Source organism: Saimiri boliviensis, chromosome 5 (assembly GCF_048565385.1).
Source record: "Saimiri boliviensis isolate mSaiBol1 chromosome 5, mSaiBol1.pri, whole genome shotgun sequence".
NCBI classification, from domain to species: Eukaryota; Metazoa; Chordata; class Mammalia; order Primates; family Cebidae; genus Saimiri; species Saimiri boliviensis.
Genome location: NC_133453.1, coordinates 43,900,180 through 43,912,469, shown reverse-complemented (window position 1 = coordinate 43,912,469; position 12,290 = coordinate 43,900,180). Strand labels below are relative to the sequence as shown.

Below are 12,290 nucleotides of genomic sequence, written 5' to 3'. Positions count from 1 at the left end.
AAAACCCACTCTCAAACTGAAAAGCCTGAAACTGCAACCCAAAGTGAGAACTTCTATCCCTGTTTTCTCACTCAAATGTTGCCTCTTCCTAAACCACCCATGGCTCTGCCCCCAACCCAATCCTGTGCCTATAAAAACCCCAGACTCAGCCAGTAGACAGGACTATGGCTGAACATCAGAGAGAAGTGGCTTGACTTCAGAGAGACAGCTTGATGGCATAACTTTAAAGGAGAATCTGGCCAGAGACAGCTTGACTTCAGGGGAAGATTATCTACCCATCCTGTCCCCTTTTCAGCTCCCCTACCCACTGAGAGCTACTTTCATCAGCAATAAAATCCCCTGCATTTACCATCCTTCAATTTGTTCATGAGACCTGATTTTTTCTGGACACCAAACAAGAGCTCCAGAGCCACAGGTGCAGATACAAAAGGTTGTCACTCTGGCCCTTTGCCCTCGCTGGTGGAGGGTAGCTGCCTCATGCAAAAAGGCAAAGGGCCCACTGAGCTGTTAACACTTAAGCCAACAGTGGACAGCAGAGCTAAACGAGCACTGTAACATGCCCTCGAGGGGCTTTGGGAGTTGCAGACACCCCCACCAGATGCCACTGCTAGGCCTGCACAGAGTTTACTCCTGCCATTGCCAAAGCAGCCAACTGAATCTAGCACCCATTCACTCCAGTTCCCATACTCATTAGCTCGCGTGCTCCTTCCTTCGAGGAGCTGAGAGTGCAGCCTGAGTAAACAAGGTACTCTTGTTGAGAGTCCCACAAAGGGGTCAGGGAAAGAAGTGTGATCACAGCTCACTGCAGCTTTGACCTCCCTGGGCTCAGGTGATCCTCCCACTTCAGCCTCCCAAGTAACTGGAAACACCACACTTGCACATCACTACACCCAGCTAATTTTTTGGTGTATTTTGTAGAGATAGGGTTTTGCTATATTGTCCAGGCTGGTCTCAAACTCCTGGACTCCAGCAATCCACCGGCCTCCCAAAGTGCTGTGATTACAAGCATGAGCTACCATGCTCAGCCCTTGTTTTATTTCTTGATTTGATAAACAACTATTATTGTTGTATTATGTCTCAAGTACTTTGCTAGGAGTTAATAATGGCTATATTGTTGGAAATAAAGTTTTGGATGAGAATAAAAACTAATGTTTGTCTTTTGCTGATCAAACTTCATCTTCCAACCCACATCACAATACCAGTCACCAAAAAACACAGTTGGGAGTAATAAACATTACTTTGCATATAATTCATAAACTTAGTAGTATTAAAGAGAGAATCTAGAAATGGACTTTATAGATCAACCTCCACCACAACACAGTCCGCTGGATGACCCCTTAAGGGACAGGCAGCCTTCTGATGGCAGCACTTTTTGCCTTCAGAATTAAATCCTCCTCCTCTTCCCTACTACATCTTTTTCAACAAGGACCCAAAGCCATGTGCTGAATTGTAGTTCATACCAAGCAGCATCACCAGGTGATTCCTATGTACTTATAAGCATTTATAATGTTCGTGACCATTCCTCATAACATCTCATTTTAATCAAATAATACATTTCAGATTGTTTAAATCTTCTGCATAATACAAGCAAGTATGGGACTGTATCTGTTTATACCCTGCAGCATAAATTACCTAAGTCTCCTCTCTGGCACAAAATGGCCCATTTTCAGACTCCATGCTTCATAACGAAACACATATGATTTGAATTTGCTAAGCTTTGGGTACATACATTTTATTTACCATCTCAAAAGTTATTATGATGGTATATGTTTGTGACTGCATGAAAGGACATACACATTCACAGATATTTCATGCTACTCAGTGTTCTGCAATATTCAATTCCGTCAGCAATTAACCACCATTTTCTCTTTCCATAATAGCTTCTTCCTATGTACTGATGGTTTTGTTCAGTCTTCCCTCTGTTTGTTTTCCTTTCCCTATATGGAGATTCCAGCCCAGTGTGTGTAATAGCCGGCATCCATCAAGTGATGCAATTTGCTTGTCTTCCAGGCAGCGTCATGTGGAGAAGAACTGCTTGTAATTGCCTCTCTCATCATTAACCAAAAAAATTCTGAAATGCAATTGCATCAGTGATGACCTTGATGCTTGTGAAAGGGGAGAGGGAGTTGGGGGACGGGAGAGAAGCTGTTCTATTTATGCTATTATTTATATTGTTCCCTCTTGATTCAAGAGAAGCATTTTTTTTAAGTGCATAACATGTTTTGAAACCTACTTATTAAATGGAACTTAGAGCTAATGTGATTTTTACCTAATCATTTTATTTGTTTTGGGAATTTAAGGCAAAAATATGTGATTAAATATATCTGGACATTTAGAAGAGGAAAATGGATAGAATATTTTCATTCCTGAAAGAATGTGCCTGGAATCAAAAACTGGATTTCTCAATATTTTTTTGAGCCTTCTTCATTCTTTAAATACATACACACACACACACACACACACACACACACACACACACACACAAATGTTCATATACAACCATAAATAAAAATATATATACACATAATACATATACAATATAGTTTATGAAGTTCCATATATATCTTTATGTAAAATAATATAAGCAAATGAATTAGAGGAAATAGCATCAAACTCTATAAGAAACCAAATCGGAAAACAAAAACTATAAGTGATAGTATAACAGCAACAATATATATTCTATAAACCTCATTACCAATATTTCTAATCAATCTTGCCACTTAAAACCCCTGTTTTTAGATAATTCATCACACTCTACATTCGCTGATTTTCTTTCACTGCTCCTTAAAAACCTGAGATGAGAGAGACAGAGCTACTCTAATTTAAAAGGTCTAGCAAAAATTCTGTTTTATATATTTTTTATTCCACAGTGAATAAACAGTTACTACCTCAGTGTAGAATTTGAAAATAGATTAGTACAGACTCAAATGCTATGGCATTTGCACTTGCATATGAAATTATGGTTCAAGTAGTAAAACTAAGTTTCAAGTCAACATTGGAGAGAAAAGTAGAATTCAGTGTCCCTGGATCACTTCAGAAATGATTTATATACTTCAAAATAAAATTACTACTTTATTGTTATAAAGTAAAACTGATCATAAAGGAAGGATTATAAAACCTTTCACAGGAAAATTAGGATTTGGCTATCTCAGCCAATTAAGAAGCACCACTCTTACTTCATCAGGTATACACCAAGGAAGATCAAGAATGCAGGTGCCAGATCACACTAAAGTTAACAATGCATAAGTTACAGGAAAGAGGAGACCAATTCCAGTTAAATTGCCACATTTATTTGACCAGTCATTAAATTAATGGAACACATTTATATTAGCTAGTTCTAATTTAGCTGTTAGCTGGCATCTCCTACCCAGTTATTTCAGAATAAATGAGGTCTGCAGGCCTGTCTTGCAGAGAGCTATTAGAGGTAAAGAAAGAGCCTTCACACGATTAGAATTTGGGGTCTTTGAAGCTTTCTCCATGGCATCAGGGAGATGTGGCTGCCCTCCCTACATCCAGTCTTTTCTAGAAACTTCTCTTTAGGCCATTTGAGTAAAGAACACATGATTAAGGTGACAGAGTCAGAAACTTGAGGTTTGAGTCCTCATTTTGCTTCTTGCTATCTACTTCATCTTTGGTAAATGCATAACGCTTCTCTCCTCAGGAAAACAAGGTAATCACAGTGACTATATCACACAGCAACTGTAAGGGACCATTGAGATAATGTTCACGTAGTGCTAAAATAGGGCATCAGGCACATGGAAATCCTTCACCATACATGCTAGTAGGATTGTTGCACTTGAAATTTGTATAAGCTCAATTGGTAATCAGCCGTACATGAGTTTTGAAGTTGTAATCAGGTTGCACTTCCTTAAAATCAGGTGTGATTCCTTAAAAGCCAAGAATGACTCATGATCAGTTAACATTTCTGTTATCTTTCTGCGTAAGTGGGAATGGTTTAGCTTTGCTCACTGAGTGGGTGAGATAAAAACACTTTCTAAATTTAGAATAAGATAATCTCACGGTTTTTACCAAATGATCAGTCCAACTAAACAAACCAATTTCTTACAAATTTTATCTATGCAATTCCAAGTATTTGGTATGCACCCTTAAGTGACAACCATGAGACCTGGTCCTTGTTATTTGCAACGAACAGATTTTTCAGTGGTTCCTTTTGAATCAAGTTAACACTTTAAAGTGGCTCGAGAGGCCCCTTATCGATCTGGCTGTTGTCTAATCCGCATATTCTAGAATCTCAATAAACGTGTTTCCATTCCTGTAAGAATCAGGCTCTGTCCTGCCCCCAGGCCTTTGCACATGCCAGTCCCTCCACCTGAAACGCTCTCATCTTTCTCTACTGCTTCTCTCATTATTTCTCAAACTAATCAGTGCATCTCTGAGGCACTGGAAATATCTCTGGGATCTCAAGAGTTGTGAGAATTTTAACTTGTCTTTTCCTTTTGATAATAATCTAAAACAATTGGCATAAAAGCATTTTTTTTTTTGGCTCACCAGAGTGGCCCTTTATCACTGCATACCTCTGCCTAATTTCAGTGTCCATGTTTGTATTGAGGATCACACTGGTGTTTGTGCAGTACTGGCATGGGCCAGTGAGAAAAGAATAAAGATGGACTCAACGAACAAGTGATAAGGCTGAACCTAGGGAGGGTCAATGATAATGCAGTACCTGAGCTTTCCATATAAACGAAATTTGGCAGTAGTTTGAATAAGGGGCTCTGTGTTGCATGACAAGTCCACTGTCTCACCACTTTAAGCCACTGCAAAACCTGCATTCTTGCAGTGTATACTGAACTCTAAAGGGCCTGCACCTCAGTCACCAGGACCGTAATCCTACACAAATGGTGATTTCACTTTGGCCAAATGTCAACTATCACAGCATTGTTATGTAGAGGCAGCAGGCCACATGCTTAGGAGCTGAGGCTCCAGATCCAATAGACTGAAGATGAGTCCCATTTCTACCCCTTACTGGCTCTGTGACTTTGAGCAGGTAACTGAACCTCTCTGTGCCTCATTTACTTCACCTGTAAGATGGGGATCATCATAGCATTTACCCCACGAGGTTACAGTGAAAGTTAAATGTAACCCCTCAGAGCAGTGCCCAGTTTGCTACTACTAAATTATGCAGTTAACATGAATGGTGTTGGTTTCTGTTTCCATATTTTGTAATTTTTAAATATATTGATTTGTTAACTTCAAAAGCCTAAGGAGTTTATCTAGTTTATGTTTATACATACTCACATGACATTATAATAAAAATAACCACATACTAAGGATCTAAAAGACCCTTCCTACCATGAGCTAACAGCTAGTCATCCTTCAGACTTGGTTAACCATTACTTCTTCCTTCTCTAGTCTTGTGAGACTGATATGTTTTTACATATCCAAATGGCACCCAGAAATTGCTCTGGCATCACACTTAGCATTCATGATTGTAATGCTTGTTTAAATCTTACCCCCAAGAGATTATAAATTCCTCAAGGGCGGGGACCTCTATAATCCCAGAACCTGGCATCGTACGTACTACTTAGGACCTCAACCAATATTGAATGAATGAGTGAATGTCAGAGCCAGTTATCTATAAACTACAATACCCCTAATTCTGCTGCAGTTGAGGCAGAAAAAGAAAGTATAATTGGTAAGGGGATAGGCAAATTAAAATCCTGGAGACAAGTGCCCCAAACTAACAAAATGAAAGAAGATAAACCAGAGGGCTTGGACACCACATAAAGTTGCATGAGCACTGAGTCAAACCATAGGAAGTCGCTCTGACTTAAAGTTCAGAGAAGTAAAAAGAATAACAATATTCTAATCAAGGGCTGACATTTACTTTAGATTAAAATAAATCCTTAAGAAAGTAATAATGATAAAACTTGTCATATAGAGTTCTTTTAAATAAATTTGGCTATATTGCTTATGAATGAAGAGGGGTTCTTTTCATAAATGCTATTTTTTTTTACTTATTTATGAAAGGCCTATTTTTCTCCTCTTTAATAATCCTATAAGGAATCCAGAGAACAGGGATTTTCTGAGAGGCTTTTGGTAAATTTAATCTTCTCCAATTACTCTTCCCTTCATTTAGATATTTTGCCCTAGGGTGGTTTCCATTCTCCCACACATACAAACACATGAAGGCACTTAAACACACACACATTATATGTATAATCACTGCCATAAGGAATCACTGTCACTGAAGGTAGCAAGTCGCATCCCCAGATACGTTGTGACAAAGAAAGCAGACATGGCTCTTTGAGATTGAGACAATGTTTCTGTCATCTGTGTCCCTAGGACATAGCAGAGACAATGGAATAAAAGTACACTTGAACAACAATGTTATTTTTGCTTGTTACAACAAGGCACTTTTGCTACATGGTCTGTGTTTCCATAAATTGAAAGCAAAGTAATTACAAGGAAATAAACTTTAATCATATTGAATTAAATGGTTTTTAGGAGAAAATTTTTAGTGACTATTGGATCCAGCTAATTTTTATTCCTAAAATGAATTCAAGTCTGGAAGAAAATCAGAAATTCATGATTATTTGGCTAAAATTCCCCAGGCAACCCAAAGCTGGGAAAAACAAAAACAAAAACAAAAACAAAAACAAAAACAAACAACAACAACAACAACAACAACAACAAAAACACTGAAAATACTAACACATTACAGGTAAAGTCAGTTGGTGCCTAAATATTTTTTCTTTTGCTGAATTAACACTGAGAATTTATTATCTCTAGCTTTGGGCATCCACGATCTGCCTGGGAACTCCAGAACCTGGTAAGAACATCCTGAATCCTAGTGTAGAGCTCTTCCCACAAAACTGAGAGGCTTATTTTAACTTGCAACATCCAGATTCTCTTCTCTTCTGCAAAGAGATATCCCACTGATAATAGTATTTGTCAGCATTCCCCTCTTCTGTCATCCCTCAGCCTCATCTTTAGCCCAAGACCTCATCTTTTCTTCCCTGGACATTTGCAAGAGGCTGCCAAGTGTTTCTAGCCTGGACTGTCTCCAATATGTCTGGACTGCTATCAGAGAGATCTTTCTTACACACAAATGGGATCATTAGACACAACCTGTTCTACACCCACTTAGAATTCTTTAACAGCTTCCGAATGACTCAGAATGGAATCTAATTCCTTGGCAGGATTTGCAAAGTCCTTTGAGATGTGGCTCTTCCAGCCTTTCCACCTCATTTCTTTCCGCTCCACCCACCAAACATCCAATGTCACAGCTTTAGAAATGTGCTTTTAACATGTTCACATGTTTATGTCTTTATAATGACTGTTCCTTCTTCTTCAGATATCCCTCCTTGCTCACATTTCTCTTTCTACCCCATAATTCTGTCCATCTAGCAAACGTCTACATATCCTTTTTTTTGTTACACCATCATCTCTTCTGGGAGACCCAGAAAATTAGTGTCTGTCTCACTCTGTTCCCACAGCCTGGTCCAAACATCCATCTTAACAAGCTTCACAATACACAGTCATTTGTGCGTGTTCTTAACTCTACCACTAGACTGGGAGATGTTTGAAACCCCGTTCAACTTAATGTTGAACTGATGACAAACCGTTACAGCCTACCAATCCACCACGGTGCTTCCCATAACTCACTTTAAGTCCAGAACAATGGACCCTCTGTGAATCTGATTTCATGATCCCACTACATCTTTCCCAGACCATTTCAATTTTAGCTCATTCTCATGCAAGACTTTCAACTGTGTTGCACAAAATTGACAAATGAAACAGAATTCCTAAGATACACTGTCTTCATATGGTTTTTCTTCTAAAAATTCAGTTATCGTTACACATGGTTCCTGTGATCAAGGCTAAACTCTTTATTCAGGCATTGAAGGCCCTCTTTAATTTAGTTCTACTACCTATTATTAAATAATAAAATAACAGTTGACATATATTGATAGCTGACTACATGCCAGGCACTGTTCACAGAGCTTTTAACATGGGTTATCTTTTTAATAACCTTAGCAGATGTATTTATAGAACTCATACAGATCTTACCAAATATCAAAGAGCTTTACTAGCAACTAAGTCATTTAATCCTCATAATAAACCTACAGATAAATACCTAATATTACTACAATTTTTCCAATGAGGCAATGGGCCCAAAGTCACACAGCTCATATGGGAAGTAGTTGGGTTGGTGTCAAGGGAGCACCCACCAAAGCCTGGGCTCCCAACCATCATTGGGTCCTGCTCCTGGGTGACACACAGCATCATTACATTCTCTCCTCTCTCAGCCGAACTCTTCCCTGGTGTGGAGTCTGCCTGTTTCGTTCCTGCTTTCCTCCCTGTTTGGGATGGCTGCCACCCTCTGCAGTACTCAGATAATTCTCAGCCTCTAAAGCCTACCTAAAATTCATCTTCTACTTGAAGCCTTTTCAGAAAACACTGGCCACTTTTGAACTCTCTCCTCCCTGTCTATATTCTGCAGCACAGATTATCTACACCAAACATGTGCCACTTAAGTCCTGTTTCATTTAGAACTTTATGATATATAATCTTGCATGGTTCTTTGTCTTAAGTGGGTCTTGGGCCTCGAACAAAATTGTGAGCTCCTTAAAGATACCAACTAGGTAACTTACACCCTCTGAAATCTCCCATAGCACCCAGCATAGATGCTTTATGTATTTTTGTTGAATTGAAGTGCACAGTGAAGTCAGGTCCCACCTTCGCTACATAGCAATTTGCCTCAATTGTACTCTATAACCATATCATTAAAGCTGAACAAGCACTCTGAAGAAATTCTGAATTGGCCCAGTTATGTCACTTATGTTATGTTATGTTATGTTATGTTATGTTATGTTATGTTATGTTATGTTATGTTATTTACTTATTTGAGATGGAGCGTCGCTCTTGTTGCCTAGGCTGGAGTGCAATGGCATGATCTCGGCTCACCACAACCTCTGTCTCCTGCATTCAAGCGATTCTCCTGCTTCAGCCTCCCAAGTAGCTGGGATTATAGGCATGTGCTACCACGCCTGGCTGATTTTGTATTTTTGTAGAGACAGGGTTTCTCCATGTTGGTCAGGCTGGTCTCGAACTCCCTACCTCAGCTAATCTGCCCACCTCGGCCTCCCAAAGTGCTGGGATTACAGGCATGAGCCACCGTGCCCGGCTGTTTTCCCATTTAATAATAAGCATTGGAAAGGACAGAGAATATTAGAAAGCAAAGTTAGGAATAAAGTTCAAGTTTCCTTAATTAAAACTAGGGAAATAGACCTCATTTGGATGAAGCTAAAAAATAAAATTGGTTCTTCTTTGCCTCTGTTTTTAAAAGGCCTCTGCCATTAAAAGGCATTTTATTTATTTCAAATTTAATTTCTATTTAGTGTAATGGTACAGATTCACTTTCACCTGGATAAATGAGAACTATCTACTACTGCACAGAAGAATCTTTTTGGCAGTATTCCCACTTGAGGCAATTATTCCACCGTATTTTTGCGGTAACCTACTTGGCTGTGTCAGCTCCGCTGGTTATTAAGGTGTTAATCAAAAGCTCATGACCATATCTTGCAGCCACATGGAGAGGAGTGTTGCCGTCCTTATCCACACAGTCAATTTCACCTCCTGAAAGAGATATTTTAATACAGGATAATGCAAAGATTCAGGTTGATTCAGGTGTTTTCTGCTAGTCTCTCATATCGACCAAATGTTGATTTCTTTCCTATTCCAGTTGTGCATCTTTGCTCTGAGGTACAAGAATGCTTTTTAAGGGGACAAATCACCATCTGAAGTAGTAGTAGTAGTGTATCTATGTAGACAGAAGTCTATTAGAAATACTTTTGAGAAATCTTTCCGTATTGTCTTAGTTAAGGATTCAAAATCTCACAACTGAATATCTGCTCTGAATAAACAATGTATTCAAATTCCATAAAGTGTAATTCTGAAGACATGTTCAATTTTCATTTTCCCTGCTGAATTAAAGACATATATAAACCTCATGCTAAAACATAAGAACCAAAGGGGATGGAGAGTTCAGGAAATAATTTCATGTAATTTGATGATATAACTTACAATATGATGACTAAAACGAGTAAAAGCATAGACAATAAACTGAAAATGCCTAAATTTATAAACACTGTGATAATAACCATCTATACTTCTTTTAATAATATAGTATTGTTATTAGGTTTTGTTTTGCCTTCTTCTCCCCCAGTTTTTAATGTCACTAAATTTATTTTTTCTCTCCCTTTTTCATGTGTATGTATACATAAAATTCGTCTATTTATTCATTTATCTGAGGAACCATTTAAAAAGTTATATATCATAACATTTTACCACTAAGAATGTTTTTCCTAAGAACAGACATTTTTGCATATAACCACAATCCATCATTGTACCCAAGAAATTTAACACTGATAAAATAATTTTATGTAATATTAGTGCCTATTCCAATTTCTCAGATTGTCCCCAAAACGTGCTTTATAATAGTTATCTTGTTGTTTTAATCCAGCATCCAACCAGAAATTCTGATAGCAGTTGGTTGTCATGTCTCTTTAGTTTCCATTACTCCAAAACAATCCTCCTGGCCATTTTTTTTTTTTTTTTTTAAGTTTCTTGTGTCATTGAGCTTATTGGAGGCCAAACCAGGAGTTGTGTCAGATGCTCTGCATTCCGCATTTGTCTTTGGTTTCTTCATTATTAGATCCAGGCTAAACATTTTGGCAATAATGCCCAGAGCAGATGTGTGCTTCCCACTGCATTTTCTTAGCACATGCACAGTTATTCCATTCCCGGGTGATGCAAAGTTTGACTACTTGCAATGTGTACCAATTTTCAGCTTGGGAAAAGAAAGAGATCTGAAAATGGATGGAGGTGATGATTGTACAACAGTGGGCATGTACTGGATACCACTTAACTGTACACTTAAAAATGGTTAAAAACAGAAAATTTTATGTTATGTATATTTTAACACAGTAAAAAAAAAAAAAAGGCTTGATTATGTGGTTAAGTTGGTGTCTGCCAGCACACTTACTACAAAAATGTCTTTTCCCCTTTGTAATTAACAGATAATTTGTGGGGTGATACTTTGAGACTGTACAGATATCTGATTTCCCAACAGACTTTCCCACAATGATTTTTAGCATATGCAGGGAGTACTTTGTTCACAAAGTTACCTGAATTCTTTACTGTATGTTTTTATTATTGATATAAGTTCATTCAATTCTGTTTGCTTTCAAATTTTTTTTACTGTGTTTTATTTTATTTTAATAATATGTAAAACACATGTTTCAAAAGTCAAAATAATATTTTTTAAAAGCCTTAGTCATTTTTACCCCTTCTTCTTCATTCTCATACACATCCTATAGTAATCATTTTCATTAGTTTTCGTTTCTGCTTCTGTGCTTCTCTTTGCACAAAAAAATTTCACACACCCCACCCCCCACCGCCCCACTTAAGAGTGTATCCTAGAACTCATTTCTAAAGATCACTTATTGGAGATATTCCTCATTTTTGTACAGCTTAATTTTTTTCCATTGCACAGACATACTAGTTTAGTACACTCATCCCCTATGGATAAGCATTTAGGTTATAAATGACATCTTGCTATTATCTGGAATGCTACAGTGAATAATCTCATACGTATGTTGCTTCATATTTGTTAGATGTATCGTCAAGATAAATTCCCAGAATGGAGATTTTTAGGTCAAAGAAAAAAACTAGTGTGTGGTTGTGTTCGATTTTGCCAGATTTCTCTGTGGACACTGTGCAATTTTGCACTTTAACCAGCACAAAATCTAACCTCTACTCTGTACCCTATACCCTGGTAACAAAGAAATTGACACATGTTTTCTATACTGGAAAGGTTTTCTTTTTCAGATTTAGGTAACTGATCCATTTGGAGTTTATCTTGGTGATGGTATGTTTGTTGACTGACTAAATAAATGTTCCCTGAATGCCTAAAAGACTAAAAATTCAAGAAAACAGCCTGAACAAATTCATAGAGGCAGAAACTAAATTAGTGGTTGCCAGGGGCTGAGGAATGGGGAGTGGTGGCTAATGGGTATGAGGTTTCTTTTTGGGGTGATATCTAAACCATAGACACAAATCTATATATGCCAGGATAAGTAATATAAAACCCTGAGAAATATAACTATATGAATGGCTTCGATCAATCTAGAAAGATGTGATACATTTGTTTTAAATGCTTTATTTCTGACTGAGAAAGTATTTTCTTATTGTAGAAAATTTAGAAGATGCAGTAAAATAGAAAATGAAACAGAAATACAAAGAAGAAAAGAGAAGTCATCTATAAA

General features: G+C 37.7%; 1 protein-coding gene across 8 annotated transcripts in view; it reads right to left on the bottom strand.

Moving 5' to 3' along the window:
• Positions 1 to 12,290, bottom strand: part of ANKRD44 (ankyrin repeat domain 44) — a 343,966-nt gene that overhangs the window by 103,401 nt on the left and 228,275 nt on the right. For all 8 annotated transcript variants that reach the window (XM_039469990.2, XM_039469992.2, XM_039469994.2 and 5 more), the window contains exon 10: positions 9,486 to 9,600. In XM_039469990.2, the coding sequence (XP_039325924.1) occupies positions 9,486 to 9,600 (115 nt within the window). The remainder of the gene's footprint in view (positions 1 to 9,485; positions 9,601 to 12,290) is intronic.